The sequence below is a fragment of the Hippichthys cyanospilos genome, chromosome 6 (genome assembly GCF_059441005.1).
Source record: "Hippichthys cyanospilos isolate Australia breed blue-spotted pipefish chromosome 6, RoL_Hcya_1.0, whole genome shotgun sequence".
NCBI classification, from domain to species: Eukaryota; Metazoa; Chordata; class Actinopteri; order Syngnathiformes; family Syngnathidae; genus Hippichthys; species Hippichthys cyanospilos.
The window spans coordinates 2191655-2212500 of NC_142374.1; the positions used below are offsets into that span (position 1 = coordinate 2191655).

The 20846-nt window shown below is 40.2% G+C and overlaps 1 protein-coding gene across 2 annotated transcripts in view; it reads left to right on the forward strand.

Annotated features, from left to right (window-relative positions):
* The first annotated feature begins 9034 nt into the window (after positions 1–9034).
* pard6a (par-6 family cell polarity regulator alpha) overlaps positions 9035–20846 on the forward strand; it is a 13804-nt gene continuing 1992 nt past the window's right edge. The window contains exons 1-6 of one of the 2 annotated variants that reach the window (XM_088416838.1): positions 9035–9394; positions 13990–14212; positions 16216–16505; positions 16714–16839; positions 17483–17679; positions 20645–20846. The exon at positions 20645–20846 is cut by the window's right edge and continues 1992 nt beyond it. In XM_088416838.1, the coding sequence (XP_088272964.1) occupies positions 9281–9394; positions 13990–14212; positions 16216–16505; positions 16714–16839; positions 17483–17679; positions 20645–20846 (1152 nt within the window). In that variant the 5' untranslated portion in view covers positions 9035–9280. Of the gene's footprint in view, positions 9395–9424; positions 9649–13989; positions 14213–16215; positions 16506–16713; positions 16840–17482; positions 17680–20644 lie in introns of those variants that run through there. The other variant, XM_088416839.1, reaches the window with a different exon arrangement.

Consider the following 20846-nt stretch of genomic DNA (forward strand, 5'->3'; position numbering starts at 1 on the left):
TATATATATATATATACACACATACACACACACACACGTGGTTTCTCTGTATCCAGCTTTTGAGTTAAGCAAGGAAAAGCATCTTACGGTTGGTTTAGATCAGGGGTGTCAAACTCATTTTTACTATGGGCCACATTGTAGTTCTAGTTTCTGTCAGAGGGCCGGTATGACTGTGAAGTCAAATCTTTTTTAAATGCTTTTGTAAAACACGCACCAATTTTTGAAATCAGAGGCCAGCAAAAACTGATTGTGAATTAAAAAATGCTTGTCTTTTCTCCACAAATTTTTAAAAGTTAAAGACACCTTGCAAATTTGCTATTTTAGCCAGAAACTTGAAGTCAAATCAGCATTTCGGGGGCCACAAAAATGATGTGGAGGGCCGGATCTGGCCCCCGGGCCTTGAATTTGACACCTGTGGTTTAGATGGTGACATGGAAAATATTTGATTGTTGCGACAGATGGGGGATGGCATCGAGAGGTCAGGGTGTCCGTGCATCCCAATGCCCTGTAGAAGGCCTTCCAGACTCCGGAGATTGACTCATTAACTGGGGCACCTTGTCAGACACCAAGTCGGAGAGGATCCCATGGGCCCAAAACACATGTTGAACCAGTGTCTTTGCTGTCTCGAGTAATGAAGGAAGCTTAGGAAAGGCAATGAAATGTACCTTCTTGGACAACCTGTAGAACACTGTTCAAATCACTGACTTCCCCTTGGACACAGCTAGGCCAGTCACAAAGTTCAGTGCTATATGGGAACATGGACGGGACAGTACAGGAAATGGATGCAGAAATCCAGCTAAGGGCTTATGTGGCACCTTGCTCCTGGCGCAAATGGCGCATTCAGCCAAAAGGTCCTTCGTGTCCTTGCATAAACCAGTCCAACAGAACCTTTGGTGGACCAAAAAGCACGTCTTGGTGACCCCTGGGTGGCAAGCAATACGAAAATGTGGGCCCACTGTAACAATGAAGTGAGCACAAAAAGCCTCCCTTCAGGGCAGCCTTGCGGAAGGCTGCCTCCATGACCTGATTTGCCAGCTCCCATTGGAGTCCACCAGTAACTTGATCCTCCTTGTGAATGGTCTCCCTCTGGGTTTCTGCCGTGGAACATTCAAACATCTGGCACTACGCACACAGTTTGCCGTCCCTGGATCTCGGTCTGGAAGTGATAGTGAAGTTGAATCGAGTGCAACTGCCCAATCCTGAATCAGAGGCGTCCACCTCTACAACAAATGAAAACTCAAGGTTTTTGTGAACGAGAAGAGTGAATGAGTTCTTTAGGATACAAAATGCTGTTTCTGCCGCTGGATTCCATTTGAACGGTACATTTGAGGAAGTTAGCTTTATAAGCCATTCCACTTTGATGCTGTAATTACTCGGTAGCCCCGGTAGAAGTTGGCAAAGTTGAGGAACCGCTGAAGTTGCTTTATAGATATAGAAGTGGGCCACTCAACCAGAACCTGGATCTTAGCTGGATCAGCACATTACTGGCGCTGCTCCACAATGAACCCCAGAAACTGAACAGAGGACAGGTGAAATTACAGTCATTATACCTACAGTCTGTTTTCCAGGAGACATTGCAAAATGAGCTGGATGTTTATATGTATTTGTGTTGGTCTGTGGAAAATATTCGAATGTCCTCTTGGTACTCAAAACACATTTGGTTGATCATAATCCTGAGCCCATCATTGATGAGATTCTGAAAAACTACGGGGGCATCTGTCAATCTGAAAGGCATTGAAAGAATACTCAAATTGTCCAAGTGGTGTACTAAACACCGCCTTCCACTCGTCACCTTGGATCCTGACCAGATGATAGCCATTGCGGAAATGTAGCTTAGAAACAAGAGCAATGAGTCCATGAAGGGATTCTTGTTTTTTATGATTATGTCATTGAGCCCTCCATAGTCCACACAGGTTTGCTGCGTCTTGTCTTTATAGTCAATCAAAACGAATGCTGTCCCCATAGGTGAGGACGAAGGACAAATAAGACCAGAGGCAAGAGATGACCAGGTGCCCCCTGCTCAATCTATGACACCTGATATAATTTGGCCATGAGACAAACAGAACCCACAATTATATTGATAAAGCAGTCAGAAGGACAATGCAGGGGAAAAGACATGGCATTATCTTTACTGAAGACCTGCTTTAGGTCATGATATACAGCCTGTGCATTGACCAAATTAATCTCTTCGCTTTCCTGTTTAGGTAATGATGGGCTTGCTAATTCCACTGCTCAAAAAATGAATGGAAAGAGGCACACCAGTTCACTATAGCCAGTTTTCCCCAATCGATGTTAGGCTTGTGCAACTTCGCGTCGGTATTACTAAAAATGGAATCTCTTCCTGGTGGTCGCCTGACAAAAGTAGCACCACTGTATCCGTCCAGTAGGTTACAACCGCCAGGAGGCATCTAAGTTATTTACTTGCTTAGGCTGTTTCAGTTAAATCACTGAACAACCTAATGTCTTAAGCAAGGAGAAATCTTGGAAATCATCAGCAGCCCTCAAGTCTATGAGTGACAGAGCCTCCAAATAATCCAAGTAATTTTGCGGAGCATCGAGGAGTGTAGGTTAATCAAAGGAACCTGAGGCTAGAGTTAATGATAGTAGCATGATATGATAAATTTTTTGTCTTGTTAGTATTCTCAACCGTTTTATTTTATTAAATTCATAGCTGTAAACTGTATTTTCTAGTCTAGAAGCACGCTAAATTGTTAAGTATTAAATAATAAGAAACATAATTATTATTGGCTAATGTTGACAAACCCTTCACACGAATTAGGAAATTTCCAGAAATAAAATAAATACATTTGACCACCACGCTCACTGATGGCATTTGTAATTCTATTTCCTATTCCTACTTTTCTCCTTCTTTCACCTCCTCTTCCTCACTTCCAGGTTGTTCTCTATGACCACCGCTAATTCTCATTATGCACACTCTTCCTGCTACCTCCATTTTACTCCCTACAGACAGTTTACTTGAGGAATATTTCTAGCAGTAATCCAAAACATTTTTTTTCCTGTGACAGTGCAGACCAGTCAATTTCTTGTCAGAAAAATGTTGGGTTGAATTATAACTGTTGGCCATTTTTGCAAAACTCCCCACATATATAAGAAAACCTTGGAGTGAAACATTGTACTTTGCTTCAAAGCTAATAAATCGTCTTTAACTTTACAATTCTTTGTAATAATAGTATGTTATCAAAGAACAAACATAAGCCACCATGTTATAAAGTGCACAATATAACAAAAACACACTGATGGGAAGAATGGAAAAGACATCTTGCTTTTCATTTCTCTGGGTACAAGGTAGACTACGTCTGTTTGAGGTCATACTTTGTCAGAGCTCAGTAAACACGTAAAGATCCAGATTTAAATATTTTTTGTTCAATTTCTGCATTTACTATTTGCATACGAACAAGCAGAAAACTGTATTTTCACGTTAAAACACACTTCAAAAAACTCCTAGAAGTACAAATGTACAAATCTGTCATGTTGTGTTGGTGCTTTTTTTTGTGTGTGTGGGTTTAACATTGGGGTTCCTGTTCATTTCTGTTTTTTTTCTGTTTTTGTTATTAGTATTGTGTCTACCTGTCTGTGCTTACATGTCCCTGTGTGTCAACCTATCAGCCTCCGCTGCCTATTGTTCCTGTCCAGCCGTTATGTGTTATCTTGAAAGTGTGGGTGTATTTTAGTTCTCAGTTGCTTTCAGTTAGTTGTCACTGTTTTTTTGCTCTTTGTCAGAGTCCACGCCCAAGTTGCCTTTCATTGCGAAGTTCAATGCTTTTGTCTCCATTTGTTTCAGTTCTGTGTTTCCCCCTGGAACCTGCCCCTATCTGTTTTGTTAGTATTGATGTCTTTTTGGTTGTTGGTTTACATTGCTCTTATTATGGCACTATATATTACTCTGATTGTGATCCTCCTTTTCTATTAAAACATAATTTTTTGAGTTCACCTCACTTCCAGCTTCCCTGCTTTTGGGTCCAGCACCACAGTCCATGTCAAATCATGAAAAAAATCAAAATATTGAATTTATCTATTTATTTATTTTATCGCGGTAAGAAAGCATTACATATGATCTATTTCTCACTGATTTTACTACACTTAACCTTCTGTGTAGAGGTGTGGGGAAATACCTACAGTATAAGAGTAATATTGAACAACAGTGGTGGGACATCAGTGCCAGCAATTCCTTCTCTGCTGGCCTAACATAACCTGACATCATTATCATAACTATAATAAAGTATAATAATTATAACTATAATAAAAGTCAAATTCATTTTAGATTTATTTATTACTATATATATATATATATATATATATATATATATATATATATATATATATATATATATATATATATATATATATAGTAAAAATAAATCTAAAATGAATTTGACTTTTATTTTAGTTATAATTATTATACTTTATTATAGTTATGATAATGATGTCAGGTTATTGTATAGTATAGTAACTATAATAAACTAGAATAATTATAACTATAATAAAAGTCAAATACATTTTAGATTCATTTTTACAATAAATCTAAAATGAATTTGACTTTTATTATAGTTATAATTATTATACTTTATTATAGTTATGATATATATATATATATATATATATATATATATATATATATATATATATATACAGTCGGCCCCCGGTTTACGAACACCCTGTTTTGCGAACAATTCGATTTACGAGCATGGTTACGAGCGTGGACCACGGAGATTTTTGTCCCCCGCTTAAGAGCAAACCTTTCGTCTTACGAACAATCCGACATGCCGGCCATTGTGTATGCAAATATATTTTTGCTTAGCTGCGTCATCAAAATCAGCAGTTGACCCTTGTGACAGTAACGTGAACGCTATTGCTCTTACAACGTCACAGTCACTGTCCCAGTCACGGTGTCAGTCACGGAGTCAGTCACGGAGATGCCATATGCTATTGGTCGATTAAGGTCACCCGGTCTCACTCACGGAGATGCTATTGGCCGGCGTCACGTCAATCACAGAAATGCCGATATGCTATTGGCCGAACGCCTTTATCTAGCTTGATGGCACAGCTGGTCGGGATGGAAGGAAGGAGAGAAAATGAATGAAAAACGGAAGGAAGGAATGTTGTGAAGACTTTGCAAACTTTATCTGTTAGACATAGCTTCTAAAATTGCTAGTAGCTGTAAAGGAAGAAGTAAGAGGATGATATGTTTTAGCATCTCCGTGACTGACACCGTGACTACAACAGTGACTGTGACATTGTAAGAGCAATAGCATATCAGCTTAACTGTGTTAACTATGCGGGTTGGTCACTGCTCCCCTCCGCCTCCACCCAGTTCAAGTCACGTCGCTCCAAAGGTAAATGTCATTTTTCCTTTGTGTATGTTATTTAATTTAACTGTACAGTAGATTATGTTACTCATTTTTAATACGTGTATAATGTCGTGATGTTATTACCTAAGGCTTTTGCACGCGTTGCACGCATTCACGAATTAACATAGGTTTGGATTGGCCGTCATACGAGCAGTTCGAGTTACGAGCGTAGCCGCTGAACGGATTAAGTTCGTAACCCGGGGGCCCATTGTATATATTTATTTTTTTTACATATAAAAATATTCTCCATATTCTGCCCTTTTTGTGTCTTATTATACCCATTTGGATATGCTCCTGCCAGTGTTCTAGTTTTAAGTTGTAGTTTTTAGCCAATTAGAATTCAGCTAACTTGTGTTGCCAGGCTGTAAGAAATCTGCCTGCTCCCGCAGGCTCTGGGTCATTCATTCAACAGTTGCGGTCTTCCTCGCATGCGCAAATGGATATGTAGACGTACTGTAGTGAATACAAGATAGCCAATCGAGTCATTAGAAGATAGCCAATTGAGTCATTAGATCGCCATCTAGAGGCCTCACGTTGAACGTGACGTGAGTGGATGCACACTACACTGAGGCGGTGCTATGCTCAGCATCCAAGCTATGCAGGATTAGCCTGACTGGTCTGCGTTATCGTTAGCGTAGCTTTTAGCTAACCCATCCAGGTGAGGGAACGTGTTTTGTCCGGCATTTCCAATCAATGAACTATAAGCGGCCATTTTTCTGGCTCAGCTCGCTGGGGTGAGCTCGTCTTTTTTTTTTTTTCTGGCTGGGTGAACAGGGGCGAGAGCTGGATTTTGCTGGGCTGCCGGGGGTGCTAACCCTGGCAAATAGTTTTGCTGGGAATGCTTTTTGCTTGCAAAGGATCAATTTGGTGTTTGGAGCTACACTGGATTTGAAAATTTAAATTGTTTAATCAAGGCAGCAACGAGACACCAAAGCACGGCTGGACAAACGCGCTACGGTGCTTTTAAAAACTTATGGGGACACCCGAGTGGATATACAGTATTGTACATCTCAGTTTGAAGTTAAAGAGAACTCATCAATGCCCTACGGTGCTTTTAAAAACTTTTGGAGACACACAAGTGGATACACTGTACTGTACATCTCAGTGAGAAGAGAAAGAGAGCATGAAGAGGTCAAGAAAGATCGGGAGATATTGAAAAGACTGATCGATTGTGACCGCAGTTTGTTTTGGTGAGTGCAAGTATTTTCTTTCTTTATTGTTTCATTTTCAATATGTTTGTGTTATTGTATTTCATTCATATTCAATTAATAGTAAAGAAATAAATTGATGTTCTTCTTATATTAAACTGTGATTTGTAATTTGGATTTCATAAAATTCGTGGATATATATTTTCAAAATTATTCTTAATTATTTTACGTTTTGACAGCACCACATATAAGACAAGTTTTATCAATCAATCAATCAAATTTTATTTATATAGCCCTAAATCACCGAAGTCTCAAAGGGCTTCACAGAATGAAAAGAGGTCGTACAGAGACATCTTTTCAGTATAAGGTACACAACAGCATCCCCTGTCAAAGCTCCCAGAAGGGGAAGGAAAAACTCAAAAACCCCAATTTGGGGAAAATCAGAAACCTCGAGAAGGGACCACAGGTGGGAGGAGCCCCCTTCCAGGCCCACAGGTTGAAGTGGATGCTGCATGTACCAGACACAGAAACAATATAAATTACAGAAAACATATTGTGCTATATAGTGCAGTGATGTCTTGACAGCAGACAAAGCCATTGGGCAGGAACCATCCCACATTCCAGCCAGGTGGACCGCAGACGGCCAAACTCCTAACCCGTGATGGTCGACCAACGCAGGACCCAATGGAGGCGGTCAAGTCAACCCTCACCATCTAGCTAGCCCCCTCTCCCAGCCGGAAGAGGGGGGCAGGAAAAAAGAAAAAAAGAAGAAGGCTGCAGACAGGCTCAATTAACTAAATGCTTTTGAGTATAAATGTGTTTTTAGTCGGGATTTAAAGATTTCTATTGAGGTGGCTGCGCGAACTTCCATAGGTAGGGCATTCCATAGTACTGGCGCACGAATGGAAAATGCCCTTGATCCCGCAGACTTCTTTTTAGCCCATGGGGTCGATAGCAAACCGGCATTTTGTGATCGAAGTTGTCGGGGCGGAACATAAAGTGATACTAAGTCGACGAGATAGGAAGGAGCTAAACCGTGTAAAATTTTATAAGTAATTAATAGCACCTTAAAATCACATCTCACGTGTATTGGAAGCCAATGCAGGTCAGCTAGAATCGGAGTAATATGATCAAACTTTCTCGTCCTTGTCAATAGTCTCGCTGCTGCATTCTGTACACACTGCAGGCTTTTAATGTAGGACATGGGAAGTCCAGAAAACAAAATGTTGCAATAGTCTAGGCGCGACGTAACAAATGCATGAATTAATGTTTCTGCATCGCTAAGAGAAAGAATAGGGTGAATTTTAGCTGTATTGCGGAGGTGAAAAAACGCCGTTCTTGTCATGTTATTAATATGTGTTCGAAAGGAGAGAGTTGAGTCAAATATCACGCCGATATTTTTTGCAGAACTACTTTGGGAAATAATACAGTTTTCTAGGTTCAGCGTGGTATTCTTAAGCAAGTGCTGATGATGAGCAGGGCCAATAAATAATTTTAATTTTTGTTTTAATGGCTGATGCGAGTTTATTCAGGTTTAAATGCTCCAGAAAATATCCTGTGTAGCCCAATAATGCGTATTTGTGCGCATGAGGTATATTTATTCAAGATTCTGACATCACTGAAGGCATACATGTGAAAATCAAGGAACCCCACTGTTGAACTATTATACTATTATAATACAAATGATCTGTTCTGCGAGATATTGGACAATACATATGCCCTCTTTTTTCAGTTAACATCATTAAAGTTAAACGACCTCATAACATTTAAATTAAATCAGTTCATGTTAAAATACACAAGAATTCACTCCCTGCAAACATCCCAAAAAATGTTTACCACGTTGTAATGGAAGTAATTTGAGAGGAAAAATGAATTTAAACACCTACTCCAGAATCACACTAAGAGTAGGCTATGTGTATGACAAGATGTGGTTTAAATCTTTGGAACTGTCTTGATGAAGAAATCCATCCATCCAGCGATTTTCTTGAACCACTTATCCTCACGTGTGTGTGTGTGTGTGTGTGTGTGTGTGTGTGTGTGTGTGTGTGGGGGGGGGGGGGGACTGTGAAAATCAATTCATCATAAAATCAATTCATCATAAAACGTCTGACCAGGCGCCAGCCAGAACAAAATTAAAACACCTCGCATAGTAAAGAACCCGTTTTTCCACACAACGCCTGTCACACCTTGATACACAAACATGCCATTGAAAGGAGGTTGCGAAATGTTTGACATAGCACACGCTTGAGGCAAATGTCTGTAGTAGCTATACCATGAAGAATATGAAATGACTTTGATAATTTAACAATTGATTTTTTTTTTGTTTGTTTGTTTTTTTAAGTTAATTCAAGACAGTACTCTTTGGGCCGCGCTTACACACATGCGCGCGCACGCATACACACACAGGTGTACAGTATTGTGGTAAATCACGGATTTCTCCAAATAGTAACATTGGGTTGGTATGCCATTGTTTTGAATGTTTGCCGTCATCGTCCATCAACGCCCCGCCCTCCGCCAGCAGCCCTCTACGATTGGAGCCACATTCGTGGCGAGGCTTACCTCGTCTTGCATCTCCGGTACCAAATTCAGAAGATCCCACCTGTCTCGACGAAAATGGATTTGAGTTTTTCAGCCTCTGACACGATCTACCGCGAGAAATCACAACGAGATGGGAATGGAAAGTGAACTACGCCGGGGATTTCGGTTTCGCAATTGCTTTAACCGGAGCGAAAACGGAAAACGACGGAGTACTGTAATTGCTGAATGATTTTAGCCGCAGTGCCGCAGTTTGTCATCCAACCAGAAGGAAGCATGTTACGACAGCAACAGCAGACGTCGTTCAAAGCCTCGGACAGTTTGGTGGAGGTCAAAAGTAAAGTGAGTTATCGGCAAATGCGGTTGGGTTACTGTTATTTGATGACATCTAAGCAACTGAGATTTCAAGTACTGAATGCTAGTCCAAACCGTTTTGCAGAGAAGGTAGTTGTTTGTTGCTTCCTTTCTTAAACATCAACAACGCGATTTTCGATCTGAGACGGTTTTTTAAGATTATTTTCATGAGGACGACTATGACACATCTATCAGAGTATTCCAACAAGCAGCTGGAGAATGTACGTTCCGCATTCCATCAGGTAATGTTTGCGAATTCAGTTCATATTTTGGCCAACTACGAAGTCGAACCTATCATCTTTTAAATTTAAACTCCTTGCCTCATTAAACAGGGGCGTAGCCATGCATTTCAGTGAGATGGCAGGAATGACGACCCTTCAGTGAGGGGTGGCAGTGCACGCATGCGTCATGCGCCCCCCATCATACCATCCACAGTTAAGCCACTATATAACAAAACTAATACTAATGTTCATCTCACTCATAAACAGGAACAAGTCTGTAAGCAATGTTTTGTTAACTTACTCAATAATGCAATTTTCTTTGCCATTGCTTAGGTTTAGAGTTCTACCTCTTACTCTACTTCACAGGTGTCAAAGTCAAATCCCAGGGGGCCACATCAGGCAACCCTTACCACATCGCACGCACCATATATGGCAGTTGAAGGCAAATCATGCGCCAATTTCATGTTTCCTGCTAAAAATTCAGAATGGCAAAATAGAGCAAAGCAAATAATTTCCAATACAGCCATGATGTGATCAGACATGATCTGCTGTTTGAATGTTTTAACGATAGCACAGTCCTTCGCAAATAGTGCTGCGGGCCTCCCTGCAGTAAGAGCACCTCAACAGTATACATACATTATTCATACATACTAACAGTTCTTATCTTTGCAGTGGTTGGATGAAAATGCTGTTCCGTATGTTTACGAATAAGTGTTAAATGTGATCGAACAGAAACAAACTGTCATACTTTCCCCTTTTCAGATGTAGGATTGAGAAGGGAGCCGAGTGCAATATCGCTTGAACCACGTATATGCGTCTTTTTTACATCAATTCTTTTTTATGTAGCATACTTGTAACGGTCATCATTGAGTTCAACGCATAACAGCCCGAGGTAGTAAAAGTTATGAATGACGTGAATGCAAGACGATCGCGACACTGTCAAGTTGTTTCCCCAACTGTCAAGTTGTTCCCACTAACTAACAGTCAAACTAAGCACCAGATTAACTTGTGCCCCCGCCCGGACACCTGTTTATGTCTACAGATATAACTTTTGCGCAAGTAAAACCGTGGCACCGAGTAACATAGTGGGTAACGTACTTGCAGGTGTGTCATTTCTTTATTCCTCCGCGTGGGTCAAGTCCCGCTCGTGACGCTCATTTGTGTTAATTTTAGATTTCTACTGTGTTTACATTTTCCTGCAGACAATTGAAAGTGTCCAAATGAAGTGTTTTTCACAATAACCTCTCCTGTAGTAGTTAGGGCATTAACAGTATGACCTACTGTGTTTACATTTTACTGCAGACAATTGGTAGTTGAAAAGGAACAGCTTTGTTTCGAGTGTTTATTGATGAACAGACAAGAATTTTTAAAATACATACCATGTCCAAATGAAGTGCTTTACAGCAATACTCGTCTGCCAAAAAAAATAAATGAAAAGTTTCAATATCGCAATCAAGTAGCCGATAACGTGCTAAATACTGTGCTGTCAGTGCTGCACTAAGCACAGTAACAACGATTCAACAGCTGTTGAAAAAGCAAGCAAACGCTGCACATACCAGTTGTCCCAAGTTCTCCCTTCCACCTTTCTACAAGCCAGGTGAGTGCTCTTGCTCGGCTCCTCCTTTGTACTGAAAGCTCAGCTGGCCGTGTTGGGTAGCTCCGGTGACCGCAAAGCAGCCGCCATGATTCATTCCTGCCTACTGTGTGAGCCGTTGAACGTTCCCGAAACTGATTGGCTGACGCGACGCGACACGCGACAAAAGTTCAAATATTTTAACTTCTCGCGTCACGCATAATTACGCAGTGCGCGTCGCTCCATCACGTCACTTGACGCGTCATCGCGCCCGTCACGCGAACTCCATTGACTACAATACAAAACCGTCCGCTCTTTGCGCCCCATCTGAACGCGGCATTAGTTTAGCAATTGTGTTATGTCTTGCAGCGTTACCATAATGTGGATCTAAAAAAGCAGACTCGGATTAAGTTTTTAGCACTGTTTATTAGCGCATAAACTGATCCTAACCAATAAAAAAGCAAGAAAGAAAACTAAGAAAACAAACGCAAGCTCACAAAGAAAGGGGGGGAGTTAACAAAATGTGTTTGGCAAACTGCAAGGAAACAATAACTGAAAATACTTTGAATATTTACACAAACCACAGATACTTACAAATAGTGACGGTATGAAATGTACCGAAGATTAGAAGCGTGTGTCAAGCGAATGTGGGCATGCCAAATGAAGCCCTGATTCGGAGTGTTTGTGTCTAAGAAAATGACGTGACGAATGAGAAATGAGACCTCTTATTGTGTGAATGGTGTCAATGGATAATTTCACATATCGTTACTTCATTAACACCTGAGACTGTGTTAGTTGAAGAGTTAGATATTCACACTTGTGCCCAAAAAGAAATAGTTGCTGTGGAGAAGTACTTGTTTAGATAAGCATTTTTTGGGAGTTGTTGCACCAGCAAAGTCATTATCTTTGCTTGTAGCAGGCTAACGGATGTGTGTTCCGCTGGTACAAGCGTGTTGTCCATCCATCAGTGGCGGTCTGTGACTTTCACACGTTTGCCTTCTGTGATTTCAGACTCTTGAATAACTACCCCTCATGCGCACACGTACGCATTACTGGGCCACACAGGCTATTTTCCGGAGCTTTGAAACATCAGTAAACCCGCATCGGCCATTAAAACGTGTCATTGTACGTGATGCTGTCAAAACTTAAAAAAATTAATAAGTTAAAATAACCAAGAAATTTTATGAAGTTATGAAAAACGAAAAAAAAAAAAAAAGAAAGCAAATGCTGACACTCACCAAAACAAACGGCGGTCACAATTGATCAGTCCCCCAATTTTTCTTGACCTCTTCATGCTCTTTGTCTTCGCACTGAGATGTACCGTGTATCCAATCGGGTGTTTTAAAAACACCTTAGCGCATTGAGGAGCTTTCTTTACCTTTGAACTGAGATGTACAATACTGTATATCCACTCGGGTGTCCCCATAAGTTTTTAAAAGCACCGTAGCGCGTGTGTACAGCCATGCTTTGGTGTCTCGTTGCTGCCTTAATTAAACAATTGAAGTTTGCAAATCCAGTGTAGCTCCAAACACCAAATCAATGCTTTGGAAACAAAAGGCATTTCCAGCAGAACTATTTAGGGTTAGCTCACGCCCCTGGTAGCACAGTCAGAAATATGGCCAAGTTGGGACAGGTTAGCTAATAGCTACGCTACACATCTATGCAGTCAGTCAAAGCCAACACCGTGTAGCTTGCTTGTTGAGCATTGCACCGCCTTCCTGGAGTGAGCATCCATCCATGTCACGTTCGACGTGAGGCATCTAGATGGCGATATTATGACTTGATTGGCTATTACAGCTGTACGCTTGCACAGAAGCCCGCAACTGTTGAAGCGAATGCCCTTGTGCCTCCGGAAGCAAGCAGATTACATACAGCCTGGCGACACAAGTTAGCTGAATTCTAATTGGCTGAAAACTCCAACTTAAAACTACAACACTAGAAGGAGCGTAACCAAAGGGATATGACACAAAAAGAACAGAATATGTATGTAATATTATATATATATATATATATATATATATATATATATATATATATATATATATATATATATATATATATAATTTAAAATGTAATTGACTTTCTTTATGGTTATTCTAGTTATTATAGTTTATTATAGTTATGATATTGATGTCAGGTTATGTTAGGCCAGCAGAGAAGAATGCTGGCCCTGATGTCCCACCACTGCCATCCATTAATACTGTGGTGAGATCAATCTCTGCAACTGGCTTGCCAATTTTAAACATTAACATTGTATGTAAGATTACATTATTTATTTGACTTCTTATGCCATTTTGGCACTGTTTACTCTTATTTCATTCTGTATGTAAGGGGTTCCCAAAGAAGGCAGTGCCATGGTTCACTTACTAATTTAACAGCAAAGAATAAAAAGACATGACTACTGTATTAGTTAGGGTAAAAATTAGTTATGATAAAATAGTGTTCATGATATAAAAATGATCAAACATAATGTAATTTCCCTTTAATTCATTCATCATGTAATGTGTCATTAATTTTGCGGCTGTGATACTACTATACCGTTTTCTCCACCCTGTAGTTTACGGCTTGGGATTCTGGTTTGCACATGTGTCAAGGCCATTGACTGGCTGGAAACTTTCAGTGCCATCTTCATTTCGCCATCACTAATTTTAATTCTCTTCATTTAATTACAAACACGACTACAAGTACCATAACAGCATTCCTATTTCTTCTAACTTCTTTCACTGGTGTCTTATCATTTGTTTTGAAGTAGTTAGAAACTAGATTGTTGTTCATTCTCCTGTTTGCAGTTTGATGCAGAATATCGTCGCTTTGCATTCAAGAGGAACTGTCCGGGTGGTTTCCAAGAGTTCTATAGCCTCCTCCAAACTATCCATCACATTCCTGAAGTAGACATGCTATTGGGATATGCAGATGACCATGGAGACCTTCTACCTATTAACAATGATGATAACTTCCACAAAGCTGTCTCATCAGCAAATCCCTTGCTTCGCATTATCATAACCAAGAAAGGTAAGGATGTAGTGACAGTTATGCACTATACTGAATCAGCGGCCAGCAACGTTTTTGAAACCTAGAGCTACTTCTTTGGTATTGAGTAATACGAAGGGCTACCAGTTTGTGTAAAGACCCTGATCATGTTATTGATTTTTCACAATTAAGAAACAGCTGTAGTAAATATGTAAATCATGTGTAATGTGTAATGTATATGTCATATATGGATAATTGTTAGTAAAATTAATAGAAAATCACAAAGCTCTATCACTTGTAAACTATTTGCAGAACAGATCTTGCGGGCAACTCATGTAATCCTCAGGGGCTACCCAGTGCCCGCAGGCACCACGTTGGTGACCCCTGCACTATACAGTAGATTGGGAGTATTTTTTGGTTTTGTTTGAATGACAGTTGACATTTCAGAAAGGTTGTAATAAAGTATCAATCAATCAAATTTTATTTGTATAGCCCTAAATCACCGAAGTCTCAAAGGGCTTCACAGATGAAAAGAGGTCATCTTTTCAGTGTAAGATACACAACAGCATCCCCTGTCAAAGCTCCCAGAAGGGGAAGGAAAAACTCAAAAACCCCAAGTAAAACATTTCTTTAAGAAACCATGTAGTGTAGTGAATTCCACAATTATAAAATGATTACGGTCTATCAGGGATAGGTGCAACAGTGGTTACGTCCGCCTCATAGGTCCTTGGTTTATTTAATTCCAGTTTACCCCAGTCTTCCTGTGTGGAGTATGCATTTTCTCCCCATGCTTCCATGTCTCTTCTCTGGGCACTGCAGTCTCCTCTCACATTCCAAAAACATGCATTGCATAGTCGGTGTATTGGACACTCCAAATTGCCCTAAAGTGTGATTGTAAGTGTGGGTGTGTGCACTGCGATTGGCTAGCAAGCAGTCCAGGGTTTCCCCTGCCTACTGTCCGAAGATGGCTGGGAACAATAGCAGAAATACAGCGACCCTAGTGAAGAGAAGTAGCTATGAAAAAAAATGGTTGGATGCATGGGTGTATCATGGATGCACTGATACCATTTTTTCAGACTGAGTGTGAGCAAGCACTTACCGTATTTTCCGCACTATAAGGTGCACCCAAAAGCCTGTTTTTTTGTTTGTTTTTTTTAAAGCTGACGTTGCGCCTTATAATCCAGTGCCCCTTATATATGGATCATATCATGTGCTGACTGCATAAACTATAGTTTACGCCTAAAAAATCCGGTTCAAACCGACCTGGCCCGAGGGTTTTAAAGCCGACTCGGCCCAGCGTGATGAATTAACTTGATTTGCAGACCCAACCCGATTTTTTTTTTTTTTTTTTGAGGACTTGAAGATTGCGTGGCACCACACTTATGTTTGTCGTTTAATTTTCCCTGACTTTCGTTTATTTGTAGCTTCTTTGTGCTCCATATCAAAATAGAGGGTCAAAAATATATAATGCATGCAGAGGAAAAAAAATAAAAAGACTGCGGCGCCACGCGTTCACCTGCGCTTGGCTCCCCACTCATACCGTTGCATGTTTTTCGTTTAAATTTCCCTGACTTTCGTTTATTTGTAACTTCTTTGTGCTCCATATCAAAATAGCGGGTCAAAAATATATCATGCGTGCCGAGGAAAAAAATCAAAACGACGGCAGCGCCACGCCTTCACCCGCGCTTGGCTCCTCACTCATACCGTCGCATGTTTCTCGTTTAAATTTCCCTGACTTTCGTTTATTCGTAACTTCTTTGTGCTCCATCACGAAATAGCGGGTTAAAATATATCATGCATGCCGAGTAAAAAACTAAGAAGACGACGGCGCCAGGCCTTCACCTGCGCTTGGCTCCTCACTCATACCGATGCATGTTTGTCGTTTGAATTTCCCTGACTTTTGTGTATTTGTATATTAAAAAATAAGGCTCTCTATATGTTTGTTCGTTTTTTTTAATGAAAACCATCAGGCAATAGCCAATAACCACCAGCCAATAACATAATTTTAATGTCTTTTTTTCTTTTTTCTCCATCTCTTAATAAAGAGGATGAACCCATAGCTTTTGCAACCAATTCTCTCCAGAGGCGGAAGAAAGGGTTGGGTTTGACAGGACTCCGTACCACTGGCTCATTGTCTATGCACTCAAAGAGCAAAATGGGTCTCATGATTGGTCGGCCGCAGAACTTTCGTCAAATTTCATCAATTATTGATGTAGATATCCTTCCTGAGACACATCGCCGAGTACGGCTTCACAAGCACGGTACCCATAAACCTCTGGGCTTCTACATTCGAGATGGAGCCAGTATGCGAGTGACGCCTTATGGTGTAGAAAAGGTAAGCTTCATCAGTTTATATACTTGCACCAATGAGCTGGTGTCACACATTGCTGGATGCTTCCAAACATTATTTGATCAGATTGCATTGTTTGACCTTCTTTTATGAGCGCACCTGAAACAAACCCCTCCAATGCCTTCTGTGGCTGCGAACATGTAGACGTTATTGACTAATGGAGATTGATGTATTATACCTTTTCTTCCCATAGGTTCCAGGAGTGTTCATATCTCGCCTTGTGCGTGGTGGTCTGGCAGAGAGCACTGGGCTCTTGGGAGTTAACGATGAAATCCTAGAGGTCAATGGTATTGATGTTACAGGGAAATCCTTAGATCAGGTAATTGTGTAAAAGTATTTGGATACCATCCAGTTTTCTTTTTTGTTTTGTTTTGTTTGTCTCTTTCATTCATGCATCGCCCAGTGATGTAAGGTGATGTAAGATATTCATATGTCTTTGGGCACTTTGTCACCATGCATTTTTGCAGGGCCTCCATTTTGAATAATAGTGTGATGTTTAAATTGAACGTTAAAAACACCACAAATGTTTCAATATATTATTTTCTTTTGTATAGCCATTAAATCTGTTGAATTCATGCAACAGGCTCATTGTAGCGCTCAAAGCATACAAAAAAGAAACAGAAAACAATCAAGTGCTACGCTATATACAGTAGCTTTCAATCCCCCTAATTTTCTTTAACAAAAAGAAGCTTGCTTTTCACTATTGATGGGACTTTTAGGTCTTTAAAGAACCATTCACCACAAAGCCCCATACCATCCATTTAGAATTACTGCTGACTAAATAAATCCCAGCGATGAAACGGTATTAGCTCTTAGTATGAACGATTTTTAACCTCAACCAAGGACCAAAATAACAAAACTATTTGAAGAAGATGCCAAGCTGGTTCATCGTCAAGTGCCAGCTTGTTTGTTTGAATCTTTCATTTCAGACCTTGCAACAAAGTCTCCCCATGTAATTATAGGTGACAGACATGATGGTGGCCAACAGCCACAATCTCATTGTAACAGTGAAACCAGCTAACCAGAGGAACAACGTCATGCACCGAGGGACCAAAATCACGGGAAATTCTGGTTCTTTTGGCTCAAATGGATCTACAGGCTCCACTCTGTCACATGATTCAACGAGTCCTGCCTCTCTCAGCACTCCCATTATTGCAAGGTTTGTCACACAATTCATTTTTAGAATCACAATTGGTGTTTTACGATCCACATCTAAAAACCCCAAATCCAGTGAATTTGGCACTACACCTAATTTAGGTCCTAGTTTATAACTTAAGTTTGAACTTTAAAAAAACTCACCCACTGTGTTCAATTTTATTTCCTTCAAACAAAACTAAGTAAGTGTTTTCAAACCTAGGACACTCATGGTTAAGGCTCTCTTATGCACAGTACTGTATAACTTCAGTTCCTCTGTTGCTTGAGGTCTCTATTCTGTGCTTTAAGATGCGCCACGCATTTTCTGGACTGATGGCAAACCAGTCTGTCACTTCAACTTTTTTACTGTATAACCAAGCTGTTTTAACATGCAGAAAAAACAAATTACTCCAATTTATCTTAAGTGTTATTTGTTAACAAAATATTCAGACTGCAGCTGTGTGACGCATTCCAAGATTGTTTCCATAAAGTAATGATTGTGTTGTGCATTTGAGCAGTATGTGAATTTCAAATGATCCAATTACATCATAGGTGTCGAACTCCAGTCCTCGAGGGCCAGCATCCTGCATGTTTTCTGGTTTTCTTTCCCCAACACACCTGATTCAAATGATTAGCTCATTAGCAAGCTCTGCAGGAGCTTCAAAATGATCCCAATCATTTGAATCAGGTGTTTTGGAGGGAAAAGGTTTGAAAACATGCAGGATATCGGCCCTCGAGGACTGGAGTTCGACACCTGTGAATTACATGATACACCACAGTAAACATTGCACTATAATATTTACATAGTGTATTCCTGTAAATATGGAAATTTGGACAAATTGTTACAGAAGTAAAGTTGTGTAGGATGGTGGCTCAAAATATCATAAAAGTAAAAATAATCACTGAAATACAGCTCCATTTCTTTTTAATTATTATGATTTTAAAAGATTATTGTTGGGCGCTAATTTATTATCAGTATGTATCACGAAAGGCATGTGTTCAATATCAACACAAAATGCATTTATGAGGGGAAAAAAACAGACCTTGGAGGCAGGGGCTCCATTACTTCCCTTGTCTTCGTGGAATATCAATTTTTTTAAAACTGCTGAGGCCGAGGCCGTGTTAAGCGGCGTATGACAGAGACAAATTACTAATCCCCATCTAAAATTGCATACGACAGTTGAAGAGAATGAAATTTAATTCGGGTATAGCAATTTCATGATGCACCAAGCACACTTATAAAAAAGTATCAATATCGAAAATACTAACCCAACATTTACGATCAAATGTGTATCAAGATTGAAACTTAATCTCACACAATAAAAATGGGCATTATTTGAAAAGTTTAATATTCTTAAACATTCTGTAAAGATAATACACATTGAAATGTTCATCTTTGGTATGATTTTTGGGGTATTATCTGTAGTATCTTAATTTGCAGTATTTTTGCATGCAGTGAACCCTCGTTTATTGTGGGAATTATGTTCCCAAAATGACCTGTGATAGGCAAAATCCCTGAAGTAGTCTGCTTTATTTTTTTACAATGATTATACAGGTTTAATGTTTTCATTTTAAAATCTGTGAAGAGTATTTATACTTTACAATTTTGAGACAAAGATGACTGTAGTACATGTATTTACTTAAATCTTTAATGATTAAAACTTATGCAGTAAATGTGCTGTTATCCGTTGCCCATTCCGTGCCTTGGCCATAGTCGGGGGACACGTAAGGCCGGAGATGCCCTGGGTAACGGCCCTCGCACTTTGACATAGAGTGGAGCCCATATCAATAAGATAATGGGGGAGAGGGGTTTATACTCAAGATTGCAATTTTTTACAACAGCACTCTTTGTAACATCTGTCCAACGCACTTGAGCACTTCTGAACTCCTCCCGCTGAACGGGCATGCCTCATGCTCTCTTTTGTCACTCACTCGAGTGAGATTGAAGTTCACTCAGAGATTCTGGAGTTACACATTGGCAGTGGCATCTCTGCACTTAAGGCCAGTGGGGCCTGGCCCCCTAGTGGGTGCTGGTGGAGCACTATGCAGGCTCAAAATAACTGTCAACTCTTTAAGGAGAAATAATCTTGAATAATATTTTCTCGTGAATTATAGTATCATGAATACGACTACCACTTATGTTACCAAGGCAATTCTGTTGTAAACATTTTACTCAATCCAAAGGTTTTGCCAAAGCCAAACACAATTTCTCTAACTGCAACTCAAATAGGGCTGGCCCATGAGCGTTTGTTTGAATGACGAGCCACCAAAAGCGTAGTGCGCATGTCTTTAACCGCTCTCAGTAGACAGCTATGGGGCCCAGTCAACGTGGCTGAAATCAGCCAATTCAAATATTGGAGTGACATACAACAGACGGAACAAACTTGTTCAGTTTTGGCTGATAGCGGCAGCAAGCTAGCTCAGTTTTCATTGCAATATAAAGCAGTGGTCCCCACCCCTCGGTCCGCGGACCGGTACCGGGCCGCCTGGGCTGCACCCGAAATAATGTTTTGGAGATGATTTAGTTAAATGGTACGCGCACATCGAACGCGAACGAGGCGAAAAAAGCGGAGCGTTTTGTATTGTAGTCAATGGAGTTCGCGTGACTGGGCGCGAATGCACGTCGGGCGACGCCATGCAGACGACAATAATGTAGAACCATTTAAATAATTTGTAATGTAAACTTAACAATCATTGCTTTTGCAAAACTTGCTTGACCCATGGGTGGGGGATTTTTCACTAGCCTGGCCCCAACTTGGGGTGACTTTGAAAGGGTCGTAACATCATCAAACACTGTAGACTATAATATCAAGCATGCTGCCCCTTGTGCGAAATCTCAATTTCACAGTTTTCCTATTTTTTAAATCGTCAACATTTAAAATGTTGAATTGGAATTCATTTGATTCATGCCCCAGCCCTACTTTGTGCTACTAATCATTTTAAGTTTTTTGTTGTTTTTAATGATGTTTTTGTCATGTCATGTCTTTCAGTAACAGCATTGTAGAGGGTGAAACTGATGAAGAAGAAGAAGATGGTGACCTTATCCTGGAAAATGACTGTTTGACATTTTATCAATCACACAACACCAACCTCACCAGTGAAAGATTACACATCAGCCCTATAGTTCGAACCCTTCAACAGAGCGTCTCCATGCCTGAGTACATGGCAGCAAACTTGAGGTCTGGTCAAAAA